The following is a 20891-nucleotide window of genomic DNA, read 5'->3' as shown; positions in this document are numbered from 1 at the left end:
TGACAAAGAAAATAATTGACAGAAGGACATATGAGCTTAGACTATGTCAATAAATGGCACACATGTAGAGAAAGGGTGACAAAGATGTCATATAAGGTCACATGTAAGGCATCCAGTACAGTGCTTTGCCCAGAGTGAGTACTTTATAAATGTTATTGCAGTTGCTTAACTACCTCTGTAACAACTACTCGACCTCCTGCAACCCCCACCAAAGAATCCAATATTATCTCCCTCCCCATCTCTGTAGGGAAAACATAATTACATATTCTCCTGCTGATGAGAGCCAAATCGGGAATGGTCCTGGAGGCTCACATCCTTTCTCCTTGGTAACTCAGCAGACAGCTGCCTCCACTGAATACAGCAGTCTACAGTGACAGTGAGGCTTTGAATGACAACCTCACTCCTGGGCATACAGAACTGTCTGTGAGGCCCTCAGGTGCACTCTTGCTAGGGTGGTCCTTGGCCACAGGTCTCTGGATATATTTTCTACTACTGAGAGAACCTAAGAGCTTCCTGGTTCCTTCACGGGTAACTGATCAGCATGTAGCTTGGTGTGTGTATGTGTGTGTTGGGAGTGCTCGTTCTTGCTGGAGGAGTGCTCCCACTCTGCAAATCTGGCCATGGTGTACATGGAACATTTATGTCTAGTTTATATGTAAAAGAAAAAGAGTTTGCAGGACTGAGCACCCTCTATCGCTTTTTTATTCAGAAATGTGCCTCAATAAAGCCCTATGTTATATCTTCACCAGAGGCACCAGCACTGTGGGTATATGACCCCCCAGGATGACATTCACTTAAATAGACAAACATCACCCGTGGATTTACTTATATCCATTACTAGAATCTAGTATTAACAACGTATACCTACAGATAAATGTAAGATAGTAACTGCTTCCCGTATCTGTCTGCCACACCTTAACCAAGCATTATACTCCTCAGAGTGACACCTTTTCTAGATTTTACCATCACACCAGTTTGGTCAAGTCTCTCTTTCATTTGCGAAAGGTCTCTAATTATAAAACCTCATTCTAAGTACCTTCCCACTAAACTCCAGTCCAATCCTAAAGGTTCACCTCGTATCATTTGGAACAACTCACTTTATCCTAGCTCCCCTGGGAAAATTCTTAAGATGCATCTCTGCTAAATTTACACAATCTTCTTCAGCTCTCTTTGTTCATTCAAACTATTCTAGCAGCAAATTCCATTCATTCTTCCACACCTAAGACATTATATTTGCAAAAGGAGAAATCTTCAGTACCACAAGTTATATTGCAATTCACAGGACGCAGAATGCATTTTGTAAAATTTCACATTAAATAGTATGGATCACTCGTGAGGGTGTACATATTAGACCTACAGTGTTTTGCTGGATCCGCTGGTGGGTGAGGGACCATCTCGGGAAGGATCCTCAGCGATTTTGATGGCTTCTTCCATTGCTGCAAGAAGACCATTCCCGCCTTCTCCTCTCAAAGCAGGACCAAAACACTCAGGCCTCCGAATGAGCAATCTCACCACAACATTTGCATTTTCTTCCACACTCTCCCCTAAAGTAGAATAGAGAAGATAAGTAAACAAATACGATGACGTGGATGTTCTGAACAAACAAATGTTATACTAATCATTTCCTATTTATAAGAATAATCAACAATATACTAATAAAGCCAAAATGTAACCCAAATTACTAGCTTTAGGTATACAAGACATGGTAAATTTATTTTCTTGCATTAGTTTTCAGAGTAAAGCATTATGGAGGCATAAACTATTGATTCGCACTAACTTGTTATTATTCGAGAATAACGTCATAATCCAAACTATTATAATTCAAAATAAAAAATTTATGAGAACTGAGGTCCCTAAAAAATTTAATTTAAACAATGAAAGAATTATATAAACAAATACTGTATTATAAGTGATTACTATGGACAAAAACTCTATTGATTATAAAATATGTGATTTCTTTACTAATACTTCCTTCATGAAAGTATATAAGGATAAATCCTTATTATATATACATTTCCATATGCAGTTTTAATAATAACCCAAAAGACCTCAAGCAATCAAGTCCTACCATTACAGAAGACAGCAAATCTAAGAAAGTCAAGGTATCTCTCCCCTTCCACTGGATTCCACCCAATGTCTGGATAACCCTTAGACACCAGCATCTGGCAACTTTGCAGTCCACAACCAGCTAAATAACGAACCACCTGCAAACAACATGATTCACAAAGTGTTATCCCTTGGATGAAAAGTTATTAGATGCTTACATTGGATACGGTAAATGACATCCTCAAAAGATGCTTTTACACAAATGCATTTTTGCAAGTTCTTTTTAATCTCATGATAATTCACTTGAATTCCCTTTAGTAGAACCTTAGACTTTAGAACTATTTAAATATTGTCATAAGGTGGCATCATAATAAAAATATTTATGATCCTGCTATAAGCTTTGTTTTTTAAAACTCTCTCTAAGCAGACATTCATTTTGATGAATGCCACAAAGGCATCTGTCTGGGGCTCAAGACTCAAGGATTGGCTCCAGTTGCTGTTTTATTTGCACCGTCTCCTTAAACACATTGGAGAAAACAAAGCAGCAGCTTTACCCTGCAGTGCCTGCTGTGTATATCCACCCGCGATTACCCACAGTGCCTGCTGTGTATATCCACCCGCGATTACCCGCAGTGCCTGCTGTGTATATCCACCCGCGATTACCCGCAGTGCCTGCTGTGTATATCCACCCGCGATTACCCGCCGTGCCTGCTGTGTATATCCACCCGCGATTACCCGCCGTGCCTGCTGTGTATATCCACCCACGATTACCCGCCGTGCCTGCTGTGTATATCCACCCGTGATTACTGCCAGTGCCTCCTGTGTATATCCACCCGTGATTACCCGCAGTGCCTGCTGTGTATATCCACCCATGATTACCGCCAGTGCCTGCTGTGTATATCCACCCGTGATTACCACCAGTGCCTGCTGTGTATATCCACCCGTGATTACCCACAGTGCCTGCTGTGTATATCCACCCGTGATTACCGCCAGTGCCTGCTGTGTATATCCACCCATGATTACCACCAGTGCCTGCTGTGTATATCCACCCATGATTACTGTCTTAGACAGGGCAACCACGTCTGCCTGGGTGGGCCAGAAGCTGCAAAATTATGTGTAAAACTATGAAAGAAAAATATTCTGAATTTTATAGCATCTAATTTGAGGCCCTTACCAACCAAAGTTATAGATTGCAAAAATGTCTAATGACCTCTGGTGCAATGTAAAAACTGAATCCAGCCAAGATATCAAAAGATCTGTCTGACAGGCAAAGACATTTTAAAGAGATAAATTGTTTCCAAACTATATATCAATTTAATACCTAATATGAGAGAAAAACCCAAGATCACAGTCAAATATCCTTGTTTCAAATCAGATGCGCAGCATTTACTGGACGGACACCTCATTTTGAGCAAGTTACCCTTACTTTTTAAGCCAAGGGTTCAGTGTCCAGGAAATTTCTAATGAGATAACTCACTCTTCAGTTATTGATGAAATTAGCACAGGAAATATTTTTGCCTGGCTTTTCCTCTTAAAATACTTTTGTTGTATATGAATGCTGGTTCTCTACAATATTTCATAAGAAATTCAGCTTTAAAAGAAATCGCTAAAGAAGTCATTATCAGTGGAAGTGAGGCTGTGAGAAGAGCAACTTATCTGGCAAATGGAGTTATATCCAGCTCAAGTCAGTTTCAAAAAGAAACAATAATACAGCTAAAAATGTTTTATATCAACTATAGTGGAATAAGAGACCCGAGGTCAATAAAGTCATCTGTTTGACATGTAAATTCAATGAGCTTTGAAAGATGTAGACATCTGTGAAAACATATCATAATCCAGATGCAGAACATTTCCACCACTTCTCAGAGCTCCCTGGCCCCTTGGCAGTTCCTTTCTCCCGCCTAGTTCTACACTAGAATTTAGCTTGCATTTTCTTTTCTTTCTTGTCTTTTTTTTTTTTTTTGAGGTAGAGTCCAGCTCTGTCACCCAGGTTGGAGCACAGTGGCGCAATCTCAGCTCACTGCAACCTCTGTCTCCCGGGTTCAAGCGATTCTCCTGCCTCAGCCTCTCAAGTAGCTGGGATTGCAAGTGTCCGCCACCACACCTGGCTAATTTTTTTTGTATTTTTTAGTGGAGATGGGGTTTTATCATGTTAGCCAGGATGGTCTCGATCTCCTGACCTCGTGATCCGCCCACCTCAGCCTCTAGAACACTTGTAACCATGCAGTATATATCTTTCTGTGCCTGGCTTCTTTCACTTAGCATATGATTTCAAGATTCATTCACATTGTAGCATGTGTCAGTACCTCATTCTTTTTTATTATGGAATAATATTTCACCATATATGGGTATATCACAGTGTTATTTATCAACTAATACATTGATGCTAGGTACTCAAGTTGTTCGTAGTTTTTGGCTATGATGAATATAGCTGTTATAAACATTCATACCCAAATCTTTGTGTGGACATATATTTTCCTTTCTACTGGATAAATTCTTAGCAGTGGAAATGCTAGGCATATAATTTATGGTACATGTACGTTTAACTTGTTAAGTATCTGCCAAACTTCTTTCCATGCTGCCTGTACCACTACTCATTACAAGAGAAGTATAAGAGAGTTCTAGCTGCTCCTTGTCCTCCTCAACATTTGCTATTGTCACCTTCTTTAATATTAGCCATTCTAACGAGTGTTCAGATTAGAAGATTTTAAGCGACATATGTGGGAAACATGTCCTGAGGTGTATCAGAGATGCAAGACTTTGTGATCCTGGACCTGTACGTCCGGACGATTTGGGGAAGTGTCTCACTCGTTCATGTCTTCAACAGCCATGCACTGTCTGCCCAGTGCTGAAGCTGTTGTCTAAAGCTGGGACAAAACGGTTAATAATAGAAAAAAACCACTCTGACCTCCCTGGCTTGACATTTTAGTAGGGGATAATTATTTTGGGGGAGGCAGAGTTTTGCTCTTGTTGCTCAGGCTGGAGTGCAATGGCATGATCTTAGCTCACTGTAACCTCCAACTTCCAGGTTCGAGTGATTCTTCTGCCTCAGCCTCCCAAATAGCTGGGATTACAGGCATGTGACACCATGCCTGGCTAATTTCATATTTTTAGTAGAGACAGGGTTTCACCATGTTGGTCAAGCTGGTCTTGAACTCCCAACCTCAGGTGATCGCTCGACTTGGCCTCCCAAAGTGCTGGGATGACAGGTGTGAGCCACCACGCCCAGCCTAGGGAATGAATTTTTTAAAATACCTAACTACACAGAATTTGATTAAATATATTTATTTTAAATACAATTATCTTAATATTTATTTAAAACATGTTTATATACATATATATAAAACAAAAGTATACATTTGCGTATATAGCATATAAATATATACATTTCCAATGGCTGAAAATAAAGCAGAAAGAAAACAGGAAAAGTTTAAGGAAGTAGAGTAAGCTTTCCATTTTACATAGCGTGGACATGGAAGAGTTGATCAAGAATGTGACTTAGGAGCACTGACTGAAAGAATGCCTAGAAAGAGCCATGATGGTATCTTGGGTAAGGATATTGCAAGTGGTTGGAACAGCAGATGCAGAGGCCCTGAGGCTGAGCACAGCTGGCGTGTTCAGGCTACGGCAAGGGGACAAGTGTGTCTGAAGCACAGAGAGAGAGAGAGTGCAGGAGAGCTGTAGGAGATGAAGTCAGGCTGATTTGTGGGATCAGACAGCATAGGAGCTATTGCAACGTCTCTGGCTTTTACTGGGAGGGAGAGAGAAAGCCTTCGGGGAACACTGGATGGATGATTGGCACGATCTTTTTAAGAGGGTCACTTTGGCTGATAAGGGAAGAACAGATTCCAGAGGAGCAAGGAAAAAAATCAGGTGACTACTTAGAATACTATTGCAACTACAGCCAGGCGCAGTGGCTCATGCATGTAATCTCAGCACTTTGGGAGGCTGAGGCAGGTGGATCACGAGGTCAGGAGTTCAAGATGAGTCTGGCCAATATGGTGAAACCCCGTTTCTACTAAAAATATAAAAAATTAGCTGGGCGTGGTGGCACACGCCTGTTGTCCAAGTTACTCAGGAGGCTGAGGCCAGAGAATCACTTGACACAGGGAGGCGGAGTTTGCAGTGAGCTGACTACACTCCAGCCTGGGCAACAGAGTGAGACTCCATCTCAAAAACATAAAAAAGTAATTTAAAAAAAGAATACTATTTGCAACTACAATATGGGAAAAGTCTCTCTAAATGCTGGTTGCCACATATGTAGCTTAATATCTTTAGAGTGCATGGTTTTAATATATCGCTGATGTTTTGTGCTAGGATAAAGTATATGTGATACAAAATGTACATACCAGATGTCAAAATCACCTTTTAAAAACGGAAACTGTATGGTTAAGTCAAAAATGACAGCGGATATCATGAAAAGACAAAAACACATAAGAAAACAGATATAGAAAGGTGGCTCTCGTTCCACAGGAAAACATTTGTGATCAGAGAAAACTCATTTTTTCAAATTTTTTCTTGTTCTTCATAATATTTAACTACAATATAATGCATAGTAGAATTATATACAATGTCATATATAACATTATATAGTGTGTAATGTAAATGATAATGTGCTTTAATTCTACTGCCGCTATAACATTTTGTGTTGGTATAAAATTAATTGCGGTTTTGGCCATCCTGTTTCATGCAAAAACCACAATGACTTTTGCACCAACCTTAGTTATATTTAAAATAATGAGAACTATGAAAAAGCGTTAATTCAAACAGAGGGCTGGAACGTTGCTCACCTTTTCTAGATCTGGCTCACGCAGAGCTAATGCTAGTTCATTATTATCCATCACCGAAGCTGCGGCCACATCCAGTGGTGTGGAACCTCTCATAGCTGGGGAGGCTGTGAATTCAAATGAAGAGGAAATATCACCTGGATTGTGCTGTAACTATAAACTCCATATAAAAATTCACTACCCCTTAAAATTCAATTTCTAAACACCATACACAGTATACTCATCTACATTGTTTAAAAGTTTAACTTTTCAGTATTTTCTCATTGACAAAAATTGTATATATTGTGTACATGTTTTGACATATATGTATACTTTGCAGAATGACTCCGTTGAGCTAGTTCACATATGTATTATCTCACATATGCTTTTGTGTGGTGAAAACACTCAAAATCTACTCTGGCAGCAATTTTAAAGATTATTATACATTGTTATCAATTATAGTTACTATGCTGTATAATAGAGCTTTTGAACTTATTCCTCCTACCTAACCAAAATTTTGTATCCTTGAACATCTCCCCATCCATTCCTCCCCACACCTGGTAATCACTATTATACTGTTTCTTTATTTCTTTTTTCTTTTTTTTGAGATGAAGACTCACTCTGTCGCCCAAGTTAGAGTGCAGTGGTATGATCTCAGCTCACTGCAACTTCCGCCTCCTGGGTTCAAGTAATTCTCCTGACTCAGCCCCCAAGTAGCTGGGACTACAGGCATGTGCCACCATGCCCAGATAATTTTTGTATTTTTAGTAAATGCAGGGTTTTACTATGTTGACAAAGCTTGTCTCAAACTCCTGACCTCGTGATCCACCCGCCTCTCCCTCCCAAAGTGCTGGGATTACAGGCATGAGCCACCACACTTGGTCTCTACTCTCTGTTTCTAGTTAAACTTTAATTTTAGAGTCCGCATGAAAGTGAGATCATGCGGTATTTGTCTCTCTACACTTAGCTTATTTCGTGTAATGTAATATCCTGCTGGTTCATCCATGTTGTTGAAAATGACAGGATTTCTTTCTTTTTTTAATTGCATTTTAGGTTTGGGGGTACATGTGAAGAACATGCAAGATTGTTGCATAGGTACACACATGGCAGTGTGGTTTGCTGCCTTCCTTCCCCTCATCTGTATCTGTCATTTCTCCCCATGCTATCTCTTCCCACCTCCCCACCTCCCGTCCCTCCCCCATTTCCCCCCAACGGACCCCAGTGTGTAGTGCTCCCCTCCCTGTGTCCATGTGTTCTCATTGTTCAACACCCGCCTCTGAGTGAGAACATGTGGTGTTTGATTTTCTGCTCTTGTGTCAGTTTGCTGAGAATGATGGTTTCCAGGTTCATCCATGTCCCTACAAAGGACACGAACTCATCGTTTTTGATGGCTGCGTAATATTCCATGGTGTCTTTCTTTTTCTTAAGGCCAAATAGTGTTTCATTGTGAATATATATCACCTTTTTCCTATCCATTCACCCATGGATGAACACCTAGGTTGATTCAATATCTTGGCTATTGTGAATAACACTGCAATGAGCACGGAAGTACAGATATCTCTTTGACATACGTACTGATTTCATTTCCTTTGGATATATACCCAGAAGTAAAACTGTTAGATCATATGGTAGTTTAATTTTTAATTTTTTGAGGAATCTCCTTAATGTTTTCCAAAATGGCTGCAGTAATTTACATTCCCACCAACATGTATAAGCGTTCCCTTTTCTCCACATCCTTGACAACACTATCTTTCATCTTTTCAATAACAGGCATCCTAAAAGGTGTGAGGTGATATCTCACTGTGGTTTCTGTTTGCACTCTGCTGATGATTAGAGATGTTGAGCATTTTTTCGTATACCTATTGGCCAACTGCATATCTTCTTTTCTGAAATATCTATTCAGGTTCTTTGCCCATTTTTAAATAAAATGTTTACTTTTTTTTTTTTTTTTTTTTTTTTTTGATATAAGAGTCTCACTCTGTCACCCAGACTGGAGTGCAGTGGCACCATCACAACTCACTGCAACCTCCGCCTCCTGGGTTCAAGCAATTCTCCTGCCTCAGCCTCCTGGGTGGCTGTTACAGATACGTGCCACCACACCCAGCTAATTTTTGTATTTTTAGTGGAGACAGGGTTTCACAATGTTGGTCAGGCTGGTCCCGAACTCCTGACCTTGTGATCTGCCCACCTCAGCCTCCCCAAGTGCTGGGATTACCGGTGTGAGCCACTGTACCCGGCGTAATGTTTACTTTTTAAATGTAATATGTATAATATTTTAACCTTACAGATGAAATAAAAGTCATTTACTTACCAAGACCAACACTGCTGTTTTCCAGTAAATAACTGAGATGATCAAACATAGCTTTTTGATTCTGCCTACTTATACGACAGAAGTAACAGAGAAAACGGCAACAGTTGGCCACCATCTTGGGAAAGGTGATTTCCTACAGAGAAAGCATGTCGTTAGCTACTGAAAGCAAATGATCTATATAAAATTGAGTTCAGAAGCTGAGGTCTCAATCACATCGTCAATCCTGCTGTGCCCATGTGTGCCAAACTTCAGATACTAAAGATCTTCCAATGATTTACCTCATCCTTGAGCCAACGAAAATAAGCCTGGCACTAATTCAGAAACTTCATTGCCATTAATAGGTTAGATTAGAAATTGAATTTATTACCCTATTCTCAAAGGTGATGGGCAGATTCATTTGTGATATGTTACCACCACTATCAGCTATGCTTCCATGGGAAATTACATAATCTCTTTGATTCTGTTGGAATAATATGGATAATAATACTTACTTTTGGTAAGGGGTAGTGGAGTGAATTCATTTCGATAATTTCTGAGAAATATATAGTTGAGTACTTGGCACGTATAATAGGATGTTCTTATCAGTATTAATATTAGTAGAATTGCTGATTTCAGGGATTTACAACTTCCCTGACTTGTACCTCATGAGATGATTTTCTGGACTGGAAGGTCTGCATGTTTGACCCCACCAAACATATCTTCCTTGAAACCTAATATTACCATAGCATACCCCAGATACTCTCTGGAGTTCTTCTATAATAAAGTACTATATATTATGAAAAGCCTTCTAAGCCTGTGTAACTGGTAAACAGACTGATTATATGAAATATGGGCTTATTTCAATATTGTGAAAAATACCGCCTAAGGTTTAAAGTATCAAAATATATTTTCATATCAGAGGTTATGAAATTATACTGATTATATAAAGTTTTTTTTTTATGAGACTACTCTTAATTTAGTTTTTGAGACCATTAAGTTGTGGTCACTTAAAAGTTCACTTTAGAATTCTACAACAAATATATTCAAGAGCATTATCATCAAATCTCAATCTGGATTGGAAATTAAGTGAAACCAACCAATGTCTGTATCATGGAGGATGGCTGGGTCTGAAGAACGTGCTTGTGCCATGGACTGGTAATGTGATGACAACTGACTTATAATTCAAAATTTAAAATAAATTAATATATATACTAACTTTTATGTTTCTAAGTATCTAAATATCCCCTAAAGGAGACACTTTAAATATCCCCTAAAGGAAAATAACTTAGAAGATAAAAAATTACACAGCATAAGACAGGAAATTTTTATCAAACTCAAGAGAAGAAAAAGAGTAGTACATTCAACTCGCTAACGTTTGTGTTTTTTTTCAAAAAGTGTCCTTTAAAAACAGTCATCCTAAGAGGATTTAAGAAATTCTCTTTAAGAATCTGCAATCTATCTACTCCAGGAGATGATACTAAATAGCATCTCAAGAACCAATGACTTTACCTTGGACTCGCCACCTCCAAGGACATTCACCATGACCTCCATCACAGTCTCATGCATCCCCAGTGCCCTCATGAGATTAGGGTGCTGGTAAAACACTTTGTTATTCATAATATCCCTGGAAAGGACAATGGAGGTATGGGGTAAAGCTCAGAGCATCGTTTAAATAGTTACCCAAGATTCTCATAACTCTTTTAGAAATAATTTATGTGAGTCAAAAAGCAAAAGCAATCACAGTATTTAATAAGCCACAAAAGTTAATGAATGCAATTACTTGAGTTTTCCTCAAAATATTGATCATTTACCAAAACTGGTAGACAAGTGTCTGTTCTTTTTAATTTGTAACAAATATAGTAAATATGTAAACATTAGTTAATATGAAATATATTTTGGACACATCTTCCTAATTTTATGGATATCCAACCATGTGTCCAACCTTGTTTTGTACAAAAATATGAATTAGTGTTATCCCATGTTTATATAAAAATTCTTCATATATAAATCTCTGCTTTTCATATATATGCTTATCATTAGTACTACATTCAGTGTTGTATACTTAATGTATAATTACAATAGTGTTATTTCTTATTACATTCATATTGTCACTTTAGCAAATACTCTAAGGGATTTATATTCTCCAAGAGAAACTGAGTATACATGAAGGCCAGGTAAAAGTAATCTAACTCATTAAAATGGGCATCCAGTTTCAAGAAACAGTATTAGGTGATACTTAAAATGTCTCATATTATCATTACTGCATTACATATTCTCATAATATGTGTGTAACGAATTCCTAAGGTCATAATGTTCAGGAGAAAGCATCATGCATTGCAAATAAAGAGTTCTGCTGATTTCTATTTTAACATAAATCAAATCAATGCCAAGAGTCTCTTCTATAAAACATTTTCTTGTGAGATCTACAGCAAGAATATAACATACAACCTCCAAGAAAATTGAAACTTCTCTTCAAATTAATTTTCCCTAATTGAATTACTCACTGATTAATTTAGTCAAATGCAAAACTTTAGTTACTCTGACTATATCAAGAAAGTGGGATAGCATGATTTTTGTAATTATTATTTTTAAGGAAGAGGGCTTTTAGATAGCATAGGTCAGAAAAACAGCTTGACATCCAAGTCTAATATAGGTCTGTCTTATTTCATGCAAGAACAAACTAAGGTAAACAAAGGCAGCTTTTTCATTTTTATTGTCTCATTAATTCAAATCTTTGAATGAAGTAACTTGATTTTAAAATATCATTTGCTTTTAGTTTTAGCTAATTAAATAGATTTATAATTCTCCTCCCTAGCAGTCAGGCTGCCATTTACTAAGAATGTCTCTTGTGTTAAACATTTCAAATATCCCAAAAAGAAGCATTTTGCTTTTTAACATCATTTTGAGTTTTATCACTAATAGATGATTTATTTTTTTAATGGCACTTATTACTGTTGTGAAAGAATGTGGTCTCCATATCTTGGAAGGCTTTCTTTTTCATTTGGTTAATTAAGATAACTTCTTATGAGAGGCATTCCCACGTTAGATTTAAATGTTAGTACTCAAATAAGACCTATGCTCATACAATTGTAAAGACTACAATATTTGCTTTTCTCATTTGGCTTTTCTGATTTCCCTCTCTGTTTCAGTGGTATATTTATTTTCAGTGTGTCAGCAGTTACCATGAATTTGTAATAGAACCTTTCAGTCCATTTTTAAAATTTTAAAGACTGAATAGATCCATGAGCAATATGCAATATTGTTTTGAGTTAAAATGTATAGAAATGATATGAAACAATCTGTATCATTACACACTTGTTTTCTTTCCTCAGGATTATATTTGAGTTCTGTCAAAGAAAAAACCTGGTATTTTATTTTATTCAGCTTTTTAAATGAACTAACTCTAAGTCTCTTTGATCAATTTTATTGTTTCTTTGGTTCTATTTTATTCATGTAGCAGTTATTTCTATTATCTCCTCTTTTGCCTAAGATCTATGTAACTACATTAGCTTTCCTTTTTCTGCTAAATACGTATCTTCTTATCAGCGTTTAACATACTGTCTTCTAGACTTCTACATTTTTATGTTTAGGTATTTTTCTTAGGAACATCACATAGCTTAATATATATAATTTTTAGTATTGTTATGATCTTGATTCCATCTCAGTTTTTCTTTATTTTTAATTAAGTTCTTGAATGTTTTAGATATTTAGGGGGTACAAATGCAGATTTCTTATGTGTGTATATTTTTTCATGGTGGAGTCTGGGCTTTTACTGTAAAACAAAAAGAAGCCTGGGCTTTAGGTGAGTAGTGAACACTACCCAACAGGTAATTTTTTTCATCTTATTTCAAGTCCCTAAACTATACAAACTTATTAATGATTGCTTAGATTTACACATATATAAATCAGTAGTATACTCAAGAAAACTTACTGCATCTCATTCTTCTTCTCTGAATTCCATTTTCCTCTCCCTAATGTATTTATTAAAATTTAGCATAAAAATTTTAGAAGGTCCTCCAATGAGGGACTGTAAGTCAATATTCTGAAACATCTTTGTTTTATCCTCACTCTTGAACATAAGATATTAACTTTAACCCCAAATCCACATGAAACACAAGCTCATGATGCTGAATTCTCAGAAAAGTTGTTCCCCCTACCGCTTCTTTTTCCAAGGCCCAGTAGGTACTGATAAGCTTCCTTATCACGTCCTGCTCATATTTCCCACTACCCACCTTGCATTTCAATGTGTTTAAAAAAATTTTTTAATGGTTTAACCACCAAATAGATCTATAGATCCATGTGTTTTTATTGTCCTATGATTTTATATGAGATTGTAGATTACTATGAGACTTAAGAAAAACCGAAAGATATTGGCTGTGTGCCACACTATAAAATCAGTCGCATTTCATTACTGAGGAATTTTCTAATTTAGCTTAATTTCGTTTCTATCTCTAGAAAAACAACAATTTAGCATCATGATCATATAATCCAGACAATATATTTGCATCAAAATATTAGAAAGAAAACATTTATAAGACAAAGGGTTGTAGTAGTTAAATAATTTACCCTAATCCACGAATCATAAGCTTCTCTTCCTCTTTGCCCATTCTCACACTCAGCAGGGATCGAATCTGGCCAAGGGATGCCAGCAGGTTGATGGTATCCTCCACGGAAACACCATTTATTGTATAGGTCTTTGGCAGGGCCCGAACAAGACCCCCAATGCCGTCATACTGCCGATGCAGCAACACAAACATGGCCCTCACCAGCTCGGGGTCTTCAATGACAGACTCCTGAGCCCACCGGACCATGGTCTCAGAGATCAGCTGCTGCAGAGTGGCTGCAAAGCATTATGGATATTTTTTAAAAGAAAAATAAGAGAAGACAAATCAGTTGGACATTTTGACTCCATATCCTGTAGCCCCAAATTGGTATTTCTCTTTGTACTGGACTTGAAACGGCTATAGATATTCTTTGAAGAAAATAACCTTCATTGGATAATGTATATTTCAATATAGATCAGTTACAATCATGTGAGGATAAAAAAATATACAAACCTTTCCCTAAAACCCATTCTTATATTTAAAATAACTAAAGTTATATCACTTTTGCAAAATTACTATTGGCAATTCATATGTAATTGAAGGCATGGCAATTAATATAAGGTATCCTATTACTTTTATTTGTTTCGTTCTATTATTTTCTTCCCAGAAAGCTTGGCATCATTTATCCTTACAAAGTTCAGTCATGGATATTCAAAAAGTAACCTGTTTATCTAATTGTCTCCTATGTCGAGTTATTTGCACTAGTGACCACATGTAATTATGTTTTCACTTTAAATTGTATTCATATTTGTCATTTAAAATGTTTTCAAAAAGATTTGGTTGTGAATTTATATTAAAGTGAAAAGTTAGTACATACATAGAAGATTACTTGCAACAAAACCTGAAACATACATTTAAAAGCAATAGGAACTTCCAAATCTTTTCTTTCTTTCTTTTTTTTTTTTTGAGACAGTCAATCTCTCTGTCACCCAGGCGTGGCGTGATCTCCGCTCACTGCAACCTCCACCTCTTGGGTTCAAGTAACTGTCTGCCTCAGCCTCCATTACAGGTGCCTGCCACCATGCCCAGCTGATTTTTGTTTTTTTTTTTTTTTTTTTAGTAGAGACAGGGTTTCACTATGTTGACCAGGCTGATCTTAAACTCCTGACCTTCTGATCCACCCACCTCAGCCTCCTGAAGGTACTGGGATTATAGGCATGAGCCACCGGCACCTGGCCCCAATTCTTTTCAAATAAACAGTACAATATTAAATGGGGTAATCAATTCACGAATGATGAGGTACTTAATCCCAGCATTAATATGCTGGCTGATTTTCAAAAGAGGCTGTTTTTCCTTGTATCTACAAGTTTTTTGAGTAAAAACAAAAACTACCATTTTTAACGAAATACAAAATGCAAATAAAATGCCAATATATTCCCCTATATCTCAAAACCACACTGTCATTTTAATCATTCAGGATCAAACTTGATAATAAAAGAAAGTGATTCATAAAAAACATTGAACTCTGGCCAGGCACAGTGGCTCATACCTGTAATCCCAGTACTTCGGGAAACTGAGGTGGGTGGACTGCTTGAGACCAGGAGTTTGAGACCATCCTGGCCAACATAGTAAAACCCAGTCTTTACAAAAACATAAAAATTAGTCAGATGTCTTGGGGTACATGCCTGTAATCCCGGCTACTCAGGAGGCTGAGACATGGAGGCAGATTGCAGTGAGCCAAGAATGCGCCACTGCACTCCAGGCTGGGCGATTAAGGGAGACTATCTCAAAAAAAAAAAAAAAAAAAAAAATCAGACTCTGATTTTAAAGAAAACTTGGCTCAAATTTAATTGTGACACTGAAAAGTGGATTTAGAAGTAACTGTATCAATAAAGGTTTTCCACTGTAAGTTAGTAAAAAACAGCTGTAAAAGTTTGTATAAGTTTATATTTTTTTATTTCAGAGAAAGCTATTAATAAGCCAGTGCTGCATGTTAAAATCAATGCAGTCTTAGAAGTGAAGTAAAAAGTAAGCTGGATCCCTCAGACCGCCTCAGGTGTGCTGTGCCAGAGGAACTCACAGCCCAGGGATGTTTATTTGGTTGTAAGGAACAGTAGCCATTATTCTTAAATAGGACATGGATCAACCAAAAGTCTTTAACAGTTTAGGAAATATTTCAGAACCAAAATATAAAGACCGTATCTATTTAAATTTTAAGAAAAAGGTTTAATTTCATGCAATAATATTTGAAAATCAACCTCCTATTTAGATGTGAAGGCTAAATTACTATACTTTCTTTTCACTTTCTCTTTATCGTCTCTGATCAAAATACCTACATTTCTAGTTCTCTATGGAGACTATCCATCCTTATGCTGCTACCTCTCAGCCTGTGGCTATACATGCAGACTGATGCTGCTGTCTATTTCTGGGAGCTACAGGCATCTGCTTAAGAGTCTGATTCTTGGAAGCTGCAAGCTCAATCATCTCACTGGCTCATCTAGTACAGCATTTGTTCACAGGACGAGCGAGTGCCAGCGGCTGGATCATTTTGCCAGTGCCCTCTCACACTGCTTACAGGACTTCCCGGAGTCACTCTCAATCGGTTTTTCTGCTTGCTTCTTCTTCAGGTATGTCACCTTTTCTACCAGGGACAGCAGACGTCCTCTAATTGTTAAATCACTGCTTCCATCTAGAGACCCGTCTTCATCCAGCTCAATTCCTAGTATTAAAAAACAGAGAAGCAGGAAAAAAAAAATATTAAAAGAATGCATCTGGGCAGATAATTCTCAGGCCTGGCAATTTCTTTCATGTAATGTCAAAAACATCTGACATGAAGTTAAGCAATCTTGTTCACCAGCCCTCATGAATAACATGACTTGTCGGCTTCTTTTCTTCCTCTCTCCTTTTCTTCTGTTCCTGTGGGCTCAGGACGATCACCCAGAATGAAATATAACAGTGAGCAAAGACCAGAAAGACTCTCTTAGGGGCAAAGATCAATCCCGTTATTTGGGCTGCTGCTTGGGCATCTCTGATTGGACACTGTCTCCTGGACTTACAGTCCTGCCCTGCCTAAAAACCCCTGGACTTTAATTCTCCTCTCTTGCCTCCAAAAATGTTAGTGGTATTTTGGTTAGTTGAGAAACAGACAGAACAGGCATAATTAGGTCCCCTAAACCAGGGAATGCTTTCTATATGAAACAAGAATTCTAAAGTTTTAGTATCCCTAGAAATACAGGGATACTTATAGAAATATATATATCCATATGTATACACACACACACACACACACACACACACATATTTCTACAAGGGATACTTGTAGAGATAGAAGGGACACACACATACACACACACACCAAGAGTATAATTTTCTGGGAGTCATTTAGTGGTACTTCATTAATAAACAAAATTAATATGCAAAGTGGTATTTTTATTATCTTCATTAAAATAAGGTTAAACTGGTTAAACTGGTTAAACTGGTTGTGTTATTTTTAGCTATAACTTTAAAAACAGCTAGTTCATTTTCTTTCATTGAATCATCAGACCTTATCTACACCACTACATAAAGGAATAAAACACATACACATACATATCCAGAATACCTAATCAATTCCATTTTCAAAGTCCTTAGAATAAAAGGAGGGGAGATTTCCATTAACAGATTTGGACTACTGACATATAACTCAATGCAGGGTTTCCACAGTCATTCACTAATTTCAAAAATATATAGTCTAAATTTTCTAGAAAGTATTCCCTCAACTGCTTTAAATACAACTGTTTGTGATCAAATTTTTTTCTTAAAAAAAGAAAAAAAACCAGCTTCATTAAGGTTAACATAAACAGAATTGTACATGTTTATGCATGCAATATGATGAGACTGGACATATGCATACATCTGTGAAACCATTGTCACCATCAGGAATAGACCTAAATCTATCACCTGTAAGTTTCTTAGTGCTTCTGTTTTTTGTTTGTTTGGTTTTGGTTTTTGTTTGTTTGCTGTTTTAAAAATATTTAACATGGTATCTACCCTCTTAACAGAATTTTAAGTGCACAATACAATATTGCTAACTAGAAGCACTCTGTTGTACCATGGATCTCTAGAATTTATTCATCTTGTATAACTGAAACTTTGTACCCATTGACTAAACCTAACACTTAACCTCCCTGCCAGAGGTGCCTGGCCACATGTTCCCCTTCCTGTTGCCTATCACTAAGGGAAGGAGGGAAAAGAGAAAAATAATTTTGGTCATCTTCTGCTCAGTTTAACTGCCTCTCTTGATTTCTCCATCCCTCAGGAGTCCCCGCAAAGGGTCAGCTGCTTTGCCATTCTGCCATAATAATAAATGTTCTTACGTAACCTAATAGGTATTGTGTGTATTCATGAACATATTCACATGTATGCTTAATTTTGTCTCAGGATATGTGGATTAAAAACACACCATTAATAAGAGCTGTTAATTAAAAAGACCTTACCACAATGTGTCATCAAATCTTCATGGAAATCCAACAGTTGGTCACGAATTTCTTCTGGACATGGACATTCACTTTTGTCATCCTTAAAATTGAGAAGCATATTGATCTGAAAGTTTGAAAAACAAGAAAGAGGAAGAAGGAGGAAGAAAAGAAAGGTGAATTCAAGAATGACACAGCTGGGCCGCGAGCAGTGGCTCACAGCTGTAATCCCAGCACTTTGGGAGACCAAGGTGGGTGGATCACAAGGTCAGGAGTTCAAGACCATCCTGGCCAACATGGTGAAACCCTATCTCTACTAAAAATACAAAAAATAACTGGGTGTGGTGGCACACGCCTGTAGTCCCAACTACTCGAGATGCTGAGGCAGGAGAATCGCTTGAATGTGGAAGGCGGAGGTTGCAATAAGCGGAGAGATCGTTCCATTGCACTCCAGCCTGGTGACAGAGTGAGACTTCGTCTCAAAAAAAAAAAAAAAAAAAAAAAAAAAGCATAGCAACTACCATAAGACCAAAATGCTCAAAATCTCTGATTGTTCATAAATTATTCCTCCACAAGTGTCCATCACTCAATCCAACCAGTACTGCAGAAATCATCAAATCATCCAAAGCTTATGCAAAATAGTCGTATAATGCTTCTTCCTCTTTCTCAATTCCACAATATTAGACTCTTGTATACTTTAAGAATTCTTACCTAAGAGATCTAAATGTTATGTTTTAAAAGTATTTTATTATGCTTATCCCAAACTTCCATTATGTTCTAGCTAACATCTCTACTTTATTGAATATTTATTGTATATTGAATATTTAAAATAACTCTTTTTGAGAATAACACAGATACAAAGAAGAAGAAAAAATATAATTAAAAAGTAACATAGGTTTGAATATCCCTTCTCTGAAATGCTTGGGGCCAGAAGTGTTTAAGTTCTAGGAATTTTTTTTTTCAGAGTTTGGAATACAATCATCCTTTAGTATAATTGGTTCCAGGACCCTCCATGGAGATGAAAATCCACAGATGATCAAGTGTCTTACCTGTAATGACACAGAAATTGCATATAGCCTATTCATACCCTCACATATAGTTTAAATCATTGCTAAATTACTCATACTACCTAATAGTGCTGACACATCACTTCATTTAAGTGTATTAGACCTAGTAATTTGTGGACAGCAAATTCACATTTTGCGTTTTGGAACTTTGTGGATTTTTTTTTCTGAATATTTTCAATATACCGTTGGTTGAATCCAAAGATGCAGAACCCACAGACAGAGAAGACCAGCTCCATTTGCATACACGTAATTAGATATTTTGAGGCTAGAACCCAAGTCTAAAAATGAAATTCATCTGTGTTTCATACACACCTTACATACATAGCCTGAAGGAAGATTTACACAATATTTTAAGTAATTTTGGCATAAAACTAACTTTGTACTAAGTATTCATGTGCGGAATTTTCGAATTGTGATGTCACACCAATGCTTTTGGATTTTGGAGCATTCTGGGTTTCGAATTTTGATATCGGGAATGCCTAATCTTTATAATGGGTAACAGTGCTGCTGCTAACATTAATGGTTCAATTAAACTGCAGGAAACTGTTTTCCATTCATGTTTGAACAATAATATTAAATTTATAAATTCGAGAAAGAAAGCTGTTTCTCTATAACTTTCCTTTGAGAAACTATTTTAGATTTTCTTTTTGGTGTTTATGTGATTTTTTCCCCTAAAGTTTTATTTTGATATAATTATAGATTTCTATGCTATGGTAAGAAATAATACAGAATGACTTCAAGTACCCATTACAGAGTTTCCCCAATGGTAACACTCTGCGGAACTGTGGTACAGTATCATAACCACGACAGCAACATTAGTACAGTCAAAATAGAGAGTTCCTTTATCACAAAGATTCCTCCTGTCACCCTTTTATGACCACACCCATATCCCCTGTCTGCTCCTCAACTTTACCTAATGGCAACCACAAATTTGTTTTTCATCTCTATGGTTTTGCCATTTCAAGAATGTTACATGCATGGAATCATATAGTATGTATGGATGTTTTCCCATAAGAACCTTTACAAATATTTTTATTTAATTGGTAAATATTAACTGTATGTATTTATGGGGTACCATGTGATGTTTCGATATATGCATACATTGTAGAAAGATTAAATCAAGATAATTAACATATTCATCACCTCATCTACTTATCATTATTTCAATGGTGAGATGAAAGAAATATCATATGACCACTTGATGTCAGCATGGTGTGCTGTGATCGCTGGTTTCATTCCTGGTATGGGTAATTGGTATCTTCTTTTTTTTCCCCTGGTCAGTATTTTTAGAGGTTTGTCAATTTTATTGTTATTTTTTCAATAACCAGGTTTTGGATCCATTTTTTCTACTGCCCTGTTTTCAGTTTCATTCCTTTCTGTTATTATCTACATTAGTGACTTCTTTCTGCTTGCTTTAGGTTATTTTACTCTTTGCTTTCAAAATTCTTGAGGTAGCAGGGTAGGTTATTGATCTGAACGGTCTCCACTTTTTTAAATGTCAGCATTGAGTGTCATAAATTTCCCTTTTGGCCTTGCTTTAGCTGTGGCACAAATTTTCATATGTGATGTGTCCAATTTCATTCGGTTTAATGAATCTTTAAATTTCTCCTGAGACTTCCTCTTCAAACCATGGATTATTTAGAAGTGTGCTGTTTAGTATCTTTAAGAGTTTGGAGATTTTCCAGTTATCTTTTTGTTACTGATTTCTAATATGATTACAAAGT

At 36.9% G+C, this 20891-nt stretch overlaps 1 protein-coding gene across 15 annotated transcripts in view; it reads right to left on the bottom strand.

Moving 5' to 3' along the window:
- Positions 1-20891, bottom strand: part of RYR2 (ryanodine receptor 2) — a 753432-nt gene that overhangs the window by 194722 nt on the left and 537819 nt on the right. For all 15 annotated transcript variants that reach the window (XM_074385363.1, XM_074385370.1, XM_074385367.1 and 12 more), the window contains 8 exons: positions 18122-18227; positions 16222-16365; positions 13669-13942; positions 10612-10726; positions 9124-9256; positions 6837-6940; positions 2069-2204; positions 1358-1544 (listed from right to left, as the gene is read on the bottom strand). In XM_074385363.1, the coding sequence (XP_074241464.1) occupies positions 1358-1544; positions 2069-2204; positions 6837-6940; positions 9124-9256; positions 10612-10726; positions 13669-13942; positions 16222-16365; positions 18122-18227 (1199 nt within the window). The remainder of the gene's footprint in view (positions 1-1357; positions 1545-2068; positions 2205-6836; positions 6941-9123; positions 9257-10611; positions 10727-13668; positions 13943-16221; positions 16366-18121; positions 18228-20891) is intronic.

The sequence above is a fragment of the Saimiri boliviensis genome, chromosome 14 (genome assembly GCF_048565385.1).
Source record: "Saimiri boliviensis isolate mSaiBol1 chromosome 14, mSaiBol1.pri, whole genome shotgun sequence".
Taxonomy (NCBI): domain Eukaryota; kingdom Metazoa; phylum Chordata; class Mammalia; order Primates; family Cebidae; genus Saimiri; species Saimiri boliviensis.
The sequence above is the reverse complement of the archived record's forward strand: the minus strand, read 5'-3'. Positions and strand labels throughout refer to the sequence as shown.